The 16,242-nt window shown below is 43.5% G+C and overlaps 1 protein-coding gene across 1 annotated transcript in view; it reads right to left on the bottom strand.

Annotated features, from left to right (window-relative positions):
* The window catches only part of LOC121534184 (gamma-aminobutyric acid receptor subunit gamma-3), a 161,011-nt gene that overhangs the window by 128,537 nt on the left and 16,232 nt on the right, over positions 1-16,242 (bottom strand). Inside the window, exon 2 of the mRNA XM_045205591.1 lies at positions 1,839-1,921. Coding sequence (XP_045061526.1) covers positions 1,839-1,921 — 83 coding nt within the window. The remainder of the gene's footprint in view (positions 1-1,838; positions 1,922-16,242) is intronic.

Below are 16,242 nucleotides of genomic sequence, written 5' to 3'. Positions count from 1 at the left end.
CCACTAAGCTACCTGCCGCCCATCAGATGGCGATAATCTAGTGCCATCGATGGTTGCAATAGGCTCCTTGTTATTTGATTATATTCCAATACATTCTGTAGGCTAGCTGTTAGCCTATTCATTGTCACATAATGAAAGGTGTGAAAACGGATAATATTCTAGCCTACTGTTTGTGTTTCCCCGGCTGACTTGATGAGCTGATTTGGGGCCATCAGTTGACTGAGATATGTAGGTCTACTGCAGAAGGATACACCCTCCTCCAGTGTTGATACTCATCCATGTTTATAGTTAGTTAGTTATAGTTGTATAATTTGTCAATGTAGTTCTGGTCATTGGTGTGGATTGAAAGCCTGTATTGTGTGGCTTAAATATTTCATTTCGTAAAGCTGTCAAGAAATGTTTGCATTTGAGCCTATCCGAAGACGATTTCGTTGAGCTGAGACACTTTAATTTGTATAAATTATCAGACTATTTGTTTGACTTCTTGAAAACATTTAAATAAATGCAATGAAGTTGTGGGCCTACTGTAGGCTATAGGCTGGTTACTATATCGCCCAGCAGAGGGCGCTGCTTAGATCACTGGGCTACGGCAGTTCACAATGCTCTAGCGAACAATACCGATGAGGCTCAGAGGGCTACGGCAGTTCACAATAGCAAGCAGTAACACTACTGATGGGGAGTGTCATTTTTGATTATTTTGTTTGAAGCAAACCAAACCAAACCAATAACCTCAAGCACTCAGTGTTCAACTAAAGTATTTGAGTTGTTTCATGTTTTAATGTGTCAAAAAATAAACATTCATCCACGAGTCAAAGGGCATTGGGCCGGATTCAAACCCATGTGGGGTCAGTGGCTGTAACTACAAGACCCCCACAGGCACTAAGGCAGCACCCACAAAAATATTCTGCCTATTGCTTGCCTTCAACATATCATAAAACAATTGATCTTAAAAAAAAAAAAAAAAATCCCTAACGAAAAATACATGTAACCCCTACAAATATGTCCATGTATTATAATCCACGTAAGAATTCACAGGAGACGCGCTGTAGCCTGCACGTAGCGTTCATAAAGTAGTCTACAATTGTAGGTAAGGCACTGCATTATATACAAACACCGCTTCCAGCTGCCCCCTGGTGGCGATTCTAAATATTTCTTCAGATATTCAAATCCTCCTGCTGAAGGATTATTGGCCCGGGCATCTGTAAGCGATATGAATGCCGGTGCCACTCCACTTTTAACTCTAACTTCGGAACGCTATCTACTCAGTTCCAATTGCATCTGAAAGATGAGCCTCTCGACTTGGTATAGAGACATTGACTGGAAGCTAAATACAGTTAATTCAGAAAGTATTCAGACCCCTTCACCTTTTCCACATTTTGTTACGTTACAACCTTTATTCTAAAATTGATGAAATTATTTTTTCCCCTCATCAATCTACACACAATACCCCATAACGACAAAGCAAAAACAGGTTATCAGGACAACTTGGTTATCAGGACATTACATTTTAGTCATTTAGCAGACGCTCTTATCCAGAGCGACTTACAGTTAGTGAGTGCATACATTTTCATACTGGCCCCCCCCCGTGGGAAACGAACCCACAACCCTGGCGTTGCAAGCGCCATGCTCTACCAACTGAGCTACAGGGGACTGACATCACTGACATATGTGTTTGAAAGAAAAAAAGTAATTAAATATAATTATGTAATGAAAATAATTAAATATTCTGATAATAGACGAGAAATAGATGAGAAATCAAAAACCTGGAAAGGTGCTGGTGCTGAGCACGGCTGGTCAGGAGGATGGATGGAGGGAGGGAGGGGAGGTGCTTTACTCACAGCTGGAGAAGATGAGCGGGCAGGAGTGTTCGTCCATGGGGAAGTTATGCAGCTGTAACTGGCACTCTGCATTTATGGTCAGCCTGGCAAAAAGAGATTGAGAGACAAAGAGACAGACAGGAGAGAGAGAGAGAGAGAGACAGACCGAGAGAGAGAGAGAGAGAGAGAGAGAGAGAGAGAGAGAGAGACAGACAGACAGACAGACAGACAGACAGACAGACAGACAGACATACAGACAGACAGACAGACAGACAGACAGACAGACAGACAGACAGACAGAGAGAGAGAGAGAGAGAGACAGACAGACAGACAGACCGAGAGAGAGAGACAGAGAGAGACAGAGAGAGAGATATTAACGCTATTTCACAGTAAACAAATTAACAACAGATTTTCAGCTTATAAGGAAGGGCATGCAACATGTACTTACACAGATGACTGATGATTGGCTGAGAGAAATTGATAATGAAAAGATTGTGGGAGCTGTTTTGTTAGACTTCAGTGCGGCTTTTGACATTATCGATCATAATCTGCTGCTGGAAAAACCTATGTGTTATGGCTTTACATCCCCTGCTATATTGTGGATAAAGAGTTACCTGTCTAACAGAACACAGAGGGTGTTCTTTAATGGAAGCCTCTCCAACATAATCCAGGTAGAATCAGGAATTCCCCAGGGCAGCTGTCTAGGCCCATTACTTTTTTCAATCTTTACTAACGACATGCCACTGGCTTTGAGTAAAGCCGGTGTGTCTATGTATGCGGATGACTCAACACCATACATGTCAGTTACCACAGCAAGTTAATTTACTGCAACACTTAACAAAGAGCTGCAGTCAGTTTCAGAATGGGTGGCAAGAAATAATTTAGTCCTAAATATTTCAAAAACAAAAAGCATTGTATTTGGGACAAATCATTCACCAAACCCTAAACCTCAACTAAATCTTGTAATGAATAATGTGGAAATTGAGCAATTTGAGGTGACTAAACTGCTTGGAGTAACCCTGGATTGTAAACTGTCATGGAAAATACACATTGATGCAACAGTAGCTAAAATGGGGAGAAGTCCATCCATAATAAAGCATTGCTCTGCATTTTTAACACTATCAACAAGGCAGGTCCTACAGGCCCTAGTTTGTCACACCTGGACTACTGTTCAGTCGTGCGGTCAGGTGTCACAAAGAGGGACCTAGAAAAATTCAAATTGGCCCAGAACAGGGCAGCACGGCTGGCCCTTAAATGTACACGTAGAGCTAACATTAATAACATGCATGTCAATCTCTCCTGGTTCAAATTAGAGGAAAGATTGACTTCATCACTACTTGTATTTGTGAGAGGTATTGACATGTTGAATGAACCGAGCTGTCTGTTCAAACTAATAGCACACAGCTCGGACATCCATGCATACCCCACAAGCCATGCCACCAGAGGTCTCTTCACAGTCCCCATGTCCAGAAAAGACTATGGGAGGAGCACAGTACTACATAGAGCCATGACTACATGGAACTCTATTCCACATCAGGTAACTGGTGCAAGCAGTAATATTAGATACTCTTTTAAAAACAGATAAACAGACACAGTCACATGCATACACACACACACGATAACACACGCACTATACACACACGTACACATGGATTTTGTGTTGTAGATATGTGGTTGTAGAGTAGTGGCCTGAGGAAACACACTTAATGTGTTATGAAATCTGTTGTGAAATGTATTGTAATGTTTTTAAAATTGTATAACTGCCTTAAATTAGCTGCACCCCAGGAAGAGTAGCTGCTGCCTTGGCAGGAACTAATGGGTATCCATAATAAACCCCAGGAAGAGTAGCTGCTGCCTTGGCAGGAACTAATGGGGATCCATAATAAACCCCAGGAAGAGTAGCTGCTGCCTTGACAGGAACTAATGGGGTATCCATAATAAACCCCAGGAAGAGTAGCTGCTGCCTTGGCAGGAACTAATGGGGATCCATAATAAACCCCAGGAAGAGTAGCTGCTGCCTTGGCAGGGAACTAATGGGGATCCATAATAAACCCCAGGAAGAGTATCTGCTGCCTTGGCAGGAACTAATGGGGATCCATAATAAACCCCAGGAAGAGTAGCTGCTGCCTTGGCAGGAACTAATGGGGATCCATAATAAACCCCAGGAAGAGTAGCTGCTGCCTTGGCAGGAACTAACGGGGATCCATAATAAACCCCAGGAAGAGTAGCTGCTGCCTTGGCAGGAACTAATGGGGATCCATAATAAACCCCAGGAAGAGTAGCTGCTGCCTTGGCAGGAACTAATGGGGATCCATAATAAACCCCAGGAAGAGTATCTGCTGCCTAATGAACTAATGGGGATCCATCTTTTTACGCTGCTGCTACTCTGTTAATTATTTATGCATAGTCACTTTAACTCTACCCACATGTACATATTACTTCAACTACCTCAACTAGCCGGTGCCCCCGCACATTGACTCTGCACCGGTACCCCCCTGTATATATAGCCTCCCTACTGTTATTTTATTTTACTGCTGCTCTTTAATTATTTGCTATTATTTTCCACCATAATTTCAGGGATCAACCAGGGACATATATAGTCTGTTGTGACCTAAACGACAGAACTGGACAAGAACTTGACACCCTCAGCACACAGTGGGACAAACACCTACAGTGTAAACAGAAAATATTCAGACCACTTGACTTTTTCCACATTTTGTTACTTTAAAGCCTTATTAAAAAATTTATTAAACACATTTTTTCTCATCAATCTACACAGAGTACCCCATAATGACAAAGTGAAAACAGGTTTTTAGAAATGTTTGCAAATGTATAAAAACAGAAATACCTTATTTACATAAGTATTCAGACCCTTTGCTATGAGACTCGAAATTGAGCTCAGGTCCATCCTGTTTCCATTGATCATCCTTGAGATGTTTCTACAACTTGACTGGAGTCTACCTGTGGTAAATTCAATTGATTGGACATGATTTGGAAAGGCACACACCTGTCTATATACGGTCCCCCAGTTGACAGTGCATGTCAGAGCAAAAACCAAGACATGAGGTCAAAGGAATTGTCCGTAGAGCTCTGAGACAGGATTTTGTCAAGGCACAGATCTGGGGAAGGGTACCAAAAAATGTCTGCAGCATTGAAGGTCCCCAAGAACACAGTGGCCTCCATCATTCTTAAATGGAAGAAGTTTGGAACCAACAAGACTCTTCCTAGAGCTGGCCGCCGAGCCAAACTGAGCAATTGGGGGAGAAGGGCCTTGGTCATGGAGGTGACCAAGAAACTGATGGTCACTGACAGAGCTCCAGAGTTCCTCTGTGGAGATGGGAGAACCTTCCAGAAGGACAACCATCTCTGCAGCACTCCACCAATCAGGCCTTTATGGTAGAGTGGCCAGACGGAAGCCACTCCTCAGTAAAAGGCACATGACAGCCCGCCTGGAGTTTGCCAAAAGGCACCTAAAGACTCTCAGACAATGAGAAACAAGATTCTCTGGTCTGATGAAACCAAGATTGAACTCTTTGGCCTGAATGCCAAGCGTCACGTCTGGAGGAAACCTGGCACAATCCCTACGTTGAAGCATGGTGGTGGTAGCATCATGCTGTGGGTCTTTCTGTTAAGAAATGCTCCTCTCTCTGTCGCAGTCTTTTAACCCGAGCACACATAGCCTCGATTGCACCAAGCCCAACAAGCTGTTGAATGTTCCATGTGTATTTCACAAGTACCCAAACACTTGACATGGAGAGATGAACTGCTTGATGATAGCCAAGACCTGTCCCAAAACACAGACTGAGAGGCATTGACACTACTACGGCCCTATGTAGCTCAGTTGGTAGAGCATGGCGTTTGCAACGCCAGGGTTGTGGGTTCGATCCCCACGGGGGGGCAGTATGAAAAAAGTATGAAAATGTATGCACTCACTAATTGTAAGTCGCTCTGTATAAGAGCGTCTGCTAAATGACTAAAATGTAATGTAATGTATGTTTTTCAGTGGCAGGGACTGGGAGACTAGTCAGGATCGAGGGAAAGATGAACAGAGAAAAGTACAGAGAGATCCTTGATGAAAACCTGCTCCAGAGCGCTCAGGACCTCAGACTGGGGCAAAGGTTCACCTTGCAACAGGACAACGACCCTAAGCACACAGCCAAGACAACGCAAGACAACGCAGGAGTGGCTTCGGGACAAGTCTCTGAATGTCCTTGAGTCGGCCATCCAAAACCCGCAGAATGCTGTGGTAGCCAAGCTGGTTAAGTGTGCCTTGAATTCTAAATAAATCACAGACTGTGTCACCAGCAAAGCACCCCCACACCATAACACCTCCTCCTCCATGCTTTACGGTGGGAAATACACATGCGGAGATCATCCGTTCACCCACACTGCTTCTCACAAAGATACGGCGGTTGGAACCAAAAATCTCCAATTTGGACTCCAGACCAAAGGACACATTTCCACCAGTCTAATGTCCATTGCTCGTGTTTCTTGGCTCAAGCAAGTCTCTTCTTCTTATTGGTGTCCTTTAGTAGTGGTTTCTTTGAAGCAATTCGACCATGAAGGCCTGATTCACACAGTCTCCTCTGAACAGTTGATGTTGAGATGTGTCTGTTACTTGAACTCTGTGAAGCATTTATTTTGGCTGCAATTTCTGAGACTGGTAACTCTAATGAACTTATCCTCTGCAGCAGAGGTAACTCTGGGTCTTCCATTCCTGTGGCGGTCCTCATGAGAGACAGTTTCATCATAGCGCTTGATGGTTTTTGCAACTGCACTTGAAGAAACTTTCAAAGTTCTTGACATTTTTCGTATTGACTGACCTTCATGTCTTAAAGTAATGATGGACTGTCGTTTGTCTTTGCTTATTTGGACTTTGTCTTTTACCAAATAGGGCTATCTTCTCTATACCCCCCCCTACCTTGTCACAACACAACTGATTGGCTCAAACACATTAAGAAGGAAAGAAATTCCACAAATTAACTTTGAAGAAGGCATACCTGTTAATTGAAATGAATTCCAGAATAAGCTGGTTGAGAGAATGCCAAGAGTGTGCAAAGCTTTCATCAAGGCAAAGGGTGGCTATTTGAAAAATCTCAAACCTCAAATATATATTTGATTTGTTTAACACTTTTTTTTAGTTACTACATGATTCCATATGTGTTATTTAATTGTTTTGATGTCTTCACTATTATTCTACAATGTAGAAAGTGGAACAAATAAAGCCTTGAATGAGTAGGTGTTCTAAAACTTTTGACTGGCAGTGTACAGTCGTGGTCAAAAGTTTTGAGAATGACACAAATACTAATTTTCACAAAGTCTGCTGCCTCAGTTTTGATGATGGCAATTTGAATATACTCCAGAATGTCATGAAGAGTGATCAGATGAATTGCAATTAATTGCAAAGTCCCTATTTGCCATGAAAATGAACTTAATCCCCAAAAAACCCTGCCACAAAAGGACCAGCTGCCATCATGTCAGTGATTCTCTCGTTAACACAGGTGAGAGTTTTGACGAGGACAAGGCTGGAGATCACTCTGTCATGCTGATTGAGTTAGAATAACAGACTGGAAGCTTTAAAAGGAGGGTGGTGCTTGAAATCATTGTTCTTCCTCTGTTAACCATGGTTACCTGCAAGGAAACACGTGCCGTCCTCATTGCTTTGCACAAAAAGGGCTTCACAGGCAAGGATATTGCTGCTAGTAAGATTGCACCTAAATCAACCATTTATCGGATCATCAAGAACTTCAAGAGAGAGGTACAATTGTTGTGAAGAAGGCGTCAGGGCGCCCAAGAAAGTCCAGCAAGCGCCAGGACCGTCTCCTAAATTTGATTCAGTTGCGGGATCGGGGCACCACCAGTGCAGAGCTTGCTCAGGAATGGCAGCAGGCAGGTGTGAGTGCATCTGCACGCACAGTGAGGCGAAGACTTTTGGAGGAAGGCCTGGTGTCAAGAAGGGCAGCAAAGAAGCCACTTCTCTCCAGGAAAAACATCAGGGACAGACTGATATTCTGCAAAAGGTACAGGGATTGGACTGCTGAGGACTGGGGTAAAGTCATTTTCTCTGATGAATCCCCTTTCCGATTGTTTGGGGCATCCGGAAAAAAGCTTGTCCGGAGAAGACAAGGTGAGCGCTACCATCAGTCCTGTGTCATGCCAACAGTAAAGCATCCTGAGACCATTCATGTGTGGGGTTGCTTCTCAGCCAAGGGAGTGGGCTCACTCACAATTTCGTCTAAGAACACAGTCATGAATAAAGAATGGTACCAACACATCCTCCGAGAGCAACTTCTCCCAACCATCCAAGAACAGTTTGGTGACGACCAATGCCTTTTCTAGCATGATGGAGCACCTTGCCATAAGGCAAAAGTGATAACTAAGTGGCTCGGGGAACAAAACATCGACATTTTGGGTCCATGGCTAGGAAACTCCCCAGACCTTAATCCCATTGACAACTTGTGGTCGATCCTCAAGAGGCGGGTGGACAAACAAAAACCCACAAATTCTGACAAACTCCAAGCATTGATTATGCAAGAATGGGCTGCCATCAGTCAGGATGTGGCCCAGAAGTTAATTGACAGCATGCCAGGGCGGATTGCAGTGGTCTTGAAAAAGAAGGGTCAACAATGCAAATATTGACTCTTTGCATAAACTTAATGTAATTGTCAATTAAAGCCTTTGACACTTATGGAATGCTTGTAATTATACTTCAGTATACCATAGTAACATCTGATAAAAATATCTAAAAACACTGAAGCAGCAAACTTTGTGAAGACCAATACTTTTGACCACGACTGTATATCTATATATATATATATTTGCCGAAAAAAACCATATGGGGGATTGGAAGTGATGCAGACAATCTGCAATATTAAAGCTGATCTACCCCCACCCCAAAAGAAATATAAAAAATACAAAAATAAAAATTTTATAAAATATTTAAAAAATACAAATAAATAAATTAACGTGTACTGTATGACAGAGTGATTGAACCTTTAGGCACCCTGAAAGAGGAGGATGACATTGGCGTTTCTCTACAAGGAGGGTGAGTCAACATGTTTTTTCTACTTGCACACGCACACACACACACACACACACACACACGCACACACACACACTGTCACGAATTCTGCCGAGACTGCTCCTCCTCCTTGCTCGGGCAGGCTTCGGCGTTCGTCGTCCCCGGAGTACTAGCTGCTGCCGCTTGATGTTCTCTATGTTTGTTTGGTTTTGTCTTGTTGGTGCACCTGTTTCGTCTTATGTATTGATTATGTCACCTATAAGTTTCCTTTGTTTTTGTTTGCAGTTGTGTGTTGTTGTCCTCCTGTCCGTTGGTGAATCTTTATTGTGCTCTAGTTGTTAGTGTTTTTACGCACTGTTTGCGTAATCGCTCGCCGCCTGTGTTTGAGGCCCGTTATTTTAGTTATTGTCTTTGTGACAATTAAAGTCGTTTCGACTAAGCTTCTGTGTCCTGCGCCTGACTCCAACACTGCATCCACATCAGCTTGTGACACACACACACACACACACACACACACACACACACACACACACACAAATCAGTACCATGAACAATCACATAATATTTAGCTGACATTGATTGGACTAAATAGTTTTTAGTATCTTTTAGTTGTCACTGTATTAGACTAAGCAGAGGTGATTTGATGATGTTGAAATGTTGAAGTTGAAATGGTGCTGGAATAGTGGAGGCAGCTCCTGTTTTCTTTGCGACTTGCGGTAACTCTCCATGGTTCTAAAGCAATAGTTGTTTAGTAGTCCATAAATGTGGGAAACATCAACTTGCTGTAGGTCACGTAACTGTCTGTTACATGCAATATGCTTTGTGGACTTCACCAGACAGATGTTGCTCTTTGGTTTTGTAATGAAACAAAGGTGTGGTTGAATTTATTCTGCCGCTGTGTCTTCTTATTGTCTCGGCCTTTAGGCCTATATTTCACATTGGCAAGCAATGGGGGCTGCTGAGGGGAGGACGGCTCCTAATAATGTCTGGAATGGAGCAAATGGAATGGCATAGTTTGATGTATTTGATACCATTCCACTAATTCCATTCCAGCCATTACCACGAGCCCGTCCTCCCCAATTAAGGTGCACCAACCTCCTGTGATGTCACAATGTCAAGGCATATGAATTAACAGGTTATAGAGCAAACAACGCAATTATCCCAACACATACAGTGGGGAGAACAAGTATTAGATACACTGCCGATTTTGCAGGTTTTCCTACTTACAAAGCATGTAGAGGTCTGTAATTTTTATCATAGGTACACTTCAACTGTGAGAGACGGAATCTTAAACAAAAATCCAGAAAATCACATTGTATGATTTTTAAGTCATTCATTTGCATTTTATTGCATGACATAAGTATTTGATCACCTACTAACCAGTAAGAATTCCGGCTCTCACAGACCTGTTAGTTTTTCTTAAAGAAGCCCTCCTGTTCTCCACTCATTACCTGTATTAACTGCACCTGTTTGAACTCGTTACCTGTATAAAAGACACCTGTCCACACACTCAATCAAACAGACTCCAACCTCTCCACAATGGCCAAGACCAGAGAGCTGTGTAAGGACATCAGGGATAAAATTGTAGACCTGCACAAGGCTGGGATGGGCTACAGGACAATAGGCAAGCAGCTTGGTGAGAAGGCAACAACTGTTGGCGCAATTATTAGAAAATGGAAGACCTGGTCAATGACCTGAAGAGAGCTGGGACCACAGTCTCAAAGAAAACCATTAGTAACACACTACGCCGTCATGGATTAAAATCCTGCAGCGCACGCAAGGTCCCCCTGCTCAAGCCAGCGCATGTCCAGGCCCGTCTGAAGTTTGCCAATGACCATCTGGATGATCCAGAGGAGGAATGGGAGAAGGTCATGTGGTCTGATGAGACGAAAATAGAGCTTTTTGGTCTAAACTCCACTCGCCATGTTTGGAGGAAGAAGAAGGATGAGTACAACCCCAAGAACACCATCCCAACCGTGAAGCATGGAGGTGGAAACATCATTCTTTGGGGATGCTTTTCTGCAAAGGGGACAGGACGACTGCACCGTATTGAGGGGAGGATGGATGGGGCCATGTATCGCGAGATCTTGGCCAACAACCTCCTTCCCTCAGTAAGAGCATTGAAGATGCTGCAGGCTCTAAATTGATCTAATCTTGATTATTGTCCAGTCGTGTGGTCGAGTGCTGCAAGGAAATACCTAGTTAAGCTGCAGCTGGCCCAGAACAGAGCGGCACATCTTGCTCTTCATTGTAATCAGAGGGCTGATATAAATACTGTGCATGCCAGTCTCTCTTGGCTAAGAGTTGAGGAGAGACTGACTGCATCACTTCTTCTTTTTATAAGAAATGTGTTAAAAATCCCAAATTGTTTGCATAGTCAACTTACACACAGCATATTGACACTGCGTGTCACGGCTGGATAGGCTGGGCTTCAGTTGTTAAAATCCAGCTGTCAGTTGGTCTTAAATATCCCCACCAGCACATACTGAAATTGGCACTTTGGCGCACGTTTCTAAGGACACACCTCATATATTGCCACCCCTCCCACCTCAGCGCAAGCTCATATAAAACAGAAAAATTACCAATCCTGGCGCTAGGGTTTGAAAATAGAAGAGCGCTGGCTTTAAAAGGTCGAAATTGCAAACTAGCGTGCGTTTGAAAATTGCGCTTGCTTAACGCCAGTGGAAAATAGAGCCCTACAATTTTTAAAGTTCTCCTGCAACAGGGTGATCAATTTAAGAACCTATATCTGGACAATAACCCTCCTCTCCTCCCCCCTCCCCTCCTCTCTCTGTACAATAACCCTCCTCTCCTCCGCTACCCAAGAGTGGTAAAGCGGCCTTTACTGGTTCTAACAGCAGACCTATCAGCTTGCTGCCAGCTCTTAGCAAACTGTTGGAAAAAATGGTGTTTGACCAAATACAATGCTATTTCTCTGTAAACAAATTAACAACAGACTTTCAGCATGCTTATAGAGAAGGGCACTCAACATGTACTGCACTGGCACAAATGACTGATGATTGGTTGAAATAAATTGATAATAAGAAGATTTTGGGAGCTGTACTGTTAGACTTCAGTACAGCCTTTGATATTATTGACTATAACCTGTTGTTGAAAAAAACATATGTGTTATGGCTTTTCAACATCTGCCATATTGTGGATTCAGAGCTATCTGTCTAATAGAACTCAAAGGGTTTTCTTTAATGGAAGCTTCTCTAATTTCAAACATGTAAAGTGTGGTGTACCACAGGGCAGCTCTCTTGGCCCTCTACTCTTTTCAATTTTTACCAATGACCTGCCACTGGCATTAAACAACGCATGTGTGTCCATGTATGCTGATGATTCAACCATATACGCATCAAGAACCACAGCTAATGAAGTCACTGAAACCCTTAACAAAGAGTTGCAGTCTGTTTTGGAATGGGTGGCCAGTAATAAACTGGTTCTGAACATCTCTAAAACTAAGAGCATTGTATTTGGTACAAATCATTCCCTAAGTTCTAGACCTCAGCTGAATCTGGTAATGAATGGTGTGGCTGTTGAGCAAGTTGAGGAGACTAAATCACTTGGCAGTACCTTAGATTGTAAACTGTCATGGTCAAAACATATAGATTCAATGGTTGTAAAGATTGGGAGAGGTCTGTACGTAATAAAGAGATGCTCTGCTTTTTTGACACCACACTCCAAAAAGCAAGTCCTGCAGGCTCTGGTTTTGTCTTATCTTGATTATTGTCCAGTCGTGTGGTCCAGTGCTGCAAAGAAGGACCTAGTTAAGCTGCACCTGGCCCAGAACAGAGCGGCACGTCTTGCTCTTTATTGTAATCAGAGGGCTGAAATAAATACTATGCATGCCAGTCTCTCTTGGTTAAGAGTTGAGGAGAGACTGACTGCATCACTTCTTATTTTTATAAGAAACATGAATGTGTTGAAAATCCCAAATTGTTTGCATTGTCAACTTACACACAGCCCTGACACACACACTTATTACCCCACCAGACATGCCACCAGAGGTATTTTCACAGTCCTCAAATCCAGAACAAATTCAATAAAGCGTACAGTATTATATAGAGCCATTATTGCATGGAATTCCCATCTCATATTGCTCAAATGAACAGCAAATCTGGTTTTAAAAAACAGATGATGCAACACCTCACGGCACAACGCCTCTCCCCTATTTGACCTAGATAGTTGGTGTGTATATTTACAGACTCCTTCTGCCTACCCAAGGACGTCAGAGGACAAAAATCAGTTAACCACTTAACTGAGGAACTCAATTTAACCTTGCGCAATACCCTAGATGCAGTTGCACCCCTAAAAACGAAAAACATTTGTCATAAGAAACTAGCTCCCTGGTATACAGAAAATACCCGAGCTTTGAAGCAAGCTTCCAGGAAATTGGAACGGAAATGGCGCCACACCAAACTGGAAGTCTTCCGACTAGCTTGGAAAGACAGTACCGTGCAGTACCGAAGAGCCCTCACTGCTGCTCGATCATCCTACTTTTCCAACTTAATTGAGGAAAATAAGAACAATCCAAAATTTCTTTTTGATACTGTTGCAAAGCTAACTAAAAAGCAGCATTCCCCAAGAGAGGATGGCTTTCACTTCAGCAGTGATAAATTCATGAACTTCTTTGAGGAAAAGATCATGACCATTAGAAAGCAAATTACGGACTCCTCTTTGAATCTGCGTATTCCTCCAGGGCTTAGCTGTCCTGGATCTGCACAGCTCTGCGAGGGCCTGGGATCGGGAGAGACACTTAAGTGTTTTAGTACTATATCTCTTGACACAATGATGAAAATAATCATGGCCTCTAAACCTTCAAGCTGCATACTGGATCCTATTCCTACTAAACTGCTGAAGGAGCTGCTTCCTGTGCTTGGCCCTCCTATGTTGAACATAATAAACAGCTCTCTATCCACCGGATGTGTACCAAACTCACTAAAAGTGGCAGTGATAAAGCCTCTCTTGAAAAAGCCAAACCTTGACCCGGAAAATATAAAAAACTATCGGCCTATATCGAATCTTCCATTCCTCTCAAAAATTTTAGAAAAAGCTGTTGCGCAGCAACTCACTGCCTTTCTGAAGACAAACAATGTATACGAAATGCTTCAGTCTGGTTTTAGACCCCATCATAGCACTGAGACTGCACTTGTGAAGGTGGTAAATGACCTTTTAATGGCGTCAGACCGAGGCTCTGCATCTGTCCTCGTGCTACTAGACCTTAGTGCTGCCTTTGACACCATCGATCACCACATTCTTTTGGAGAGACTGGAAACCCAAATTGGTCTACACGGACAAGTTCTGGCCTGGTTTAGATCCTACCTGTCGGAAAGATATCAGTTTGTCTCTGTGAATGGTCTGTCCTCCGACAAATCAACTGTACATTTCGGTGTTCCTCAAGGTTCCGTTTTAGGACCACTATTGTTTTCACTATATATTTTACCTCTTGGGGATGTTATTCGAAAACATAATGTTAACTTTCACTGCTATGCGGATGACACACAGCTGTACATTTCAATGAAACATGGTGAAGCCCCAAAATTGCCCTCGCTAGAAGCCTGTGTTTCAGACATAAGGAAGTGGATGGCTGAAAACGTTTTACTTTTAAACTCGGACAAAACAGAGATGCTTGTTCTAGGTCCCAAGAAACAAAGAGATCTTCTGTTAAATCTGACAATTCATCTAGATGGTTGTAAAGTCGTCTCAAATAAAACTGTGAAGGACCTCGGTGTTACTCTTGACCCTGATCTCTCTTTTGTCGAACATATCAAGACTGTTTCAAGGACAGCTTTTTTCCATCTACGTAACATTGCAAAAATCAGAAATTTTCTGTCCAAAAATGATGCAGAAAAATTAATCCATGCATTTGTTACTTCTAGGTTAGACTACTGCAATGCTCTATTTTCCGGCTACCCGGATAAAGCACTAAATAAACTTCAGTTAGTGCTAAATACGGCTGCTAGAATCCTGACTAGAACCAAGAAATTTGATCATATTACTCCAGTGCTAGCTTCCCTACACTGGCTTCCTGTTAAGGCAAGGGCTGATTTCAAGGTTTTACTGTTAACCTATAAAAGCGTTACATGGGCTTGCTCCTACCTATCTTTCCGAGTTGGTCCTGCCGTACATACCAATACGTACGCTACGGTCACAAGACGCAGGCCTCCTAATTGTCCCTAGAATTTCTAAGCAAACAGCGGGAGGAAGGGCTTTCTCCTATAGATCTCCATTTTTATGGAACAGTCTGCCTACCCATGTGAGAGACGCAGACTCGGTCTCAACCTTTAAGTCTTTACTGAAGACTTATCTCTTCAGTAGGTCATATGATTGAGTGTAGTCTGGCCCAGGAGTGTGAAGGTGAACGGAAAGGCTGGAGCAACGAACAGCCCTTGCTGTCTCTGCCGGGCCGGTTCCCCTCTCCACTGGGGTTCTCTGCCTCTAACCCTGTTGCAGGGGCTGAGTCACTGGCTTGCTGGTGCTCTTTCATGCCGTCCCTGGGAGGGGTGCGTCACTTGAGTGGGTTGAGTTACTGACGTGATCTTCCTGTCTGGGTTGGCGCCCCCCCCTTGGTTTGTGCTGTGGTGGAGACCTCTGTGGGCTATACTCGGCCTTGTCTCAGGATTGTAAGTTGGTGGTTGGGGATATCCCTCTAGTGGTGCGGGGGCTGTGCTTTGGCGGAGTGGGTGGGGTTATATCCTTCCTGTTTGGCCCTGTCCGGGGTTTCTTCGGATGGGGCCACAGTGTCTCCGGACCGCTCCTGTCTCAGCCTCCAGTATTTATGCTGCAGTAGTTTATGTGTCGGGGGCTGGGGTTAGTTGGTTATACCTGGAGTACTTCTCCTGTCTTATCCAGTGTCCTGTGTGAATTTAAGTATGCTCTCTCTAATTCTCTCGTTCTCTCTTTCTCTCTGAGAACCTGAGCCCTAGGACCATACGTCAGGACTACCGGGCATGATGACACCTTGCTGTCCCCAGTCCGCCTGGCCTTGCTGCTATTCCAGTTTCAACTGTTCTGCCTGCGGCTACGAAACCCCCTACCTGTCCCAGACCTGCTGTTTTCAACTCTTTAATGATCGGCTATGAAAAGCCAACTGAGAGACCTGAGCCCTAGGACCATACGTCGGGACTACCGGCCGTGGTGACTCCTTGCTGTCCCCAGTCCGCCTGGCCTTGCTGCTATTCCAGTTTCAACTGTTCTGCCTGCGGTTATGGAACCCCTACCTGTCCCAGACCTGCTGTTTTCAACTCTTAATGATCGGCTATGAAAAGCCAACTGAGATTTATTCCTGATTATTATTTGACCATGCTTGTCACTTATGAACATTTTTGAACATCTTGGCATGGTTCTGTTATAATCTCCACCCGGCACAGCCAGAAGAGGACTGGCCACCCCTCATAGCCT

This window comes from Coregonus clupeaformis, chromosome 20 (genome assembly GCF_020615455.1).
Source record: "Coregonus clupeaformis isolate EN_2021a chromosome 20, ASM2061545v1, whole genome shotgun sequence".
Taxonomy (NCBI): domain Eukaryota; kingdom Metazoa; phylum Chordata; class Actinopteri; order Salmoniformes; family Salmonidae; genus Coregonus; species Coregonus clupeaformis.
This window is presented reverse-complemented; position numbering and strand designations above follow the sequence as displayed.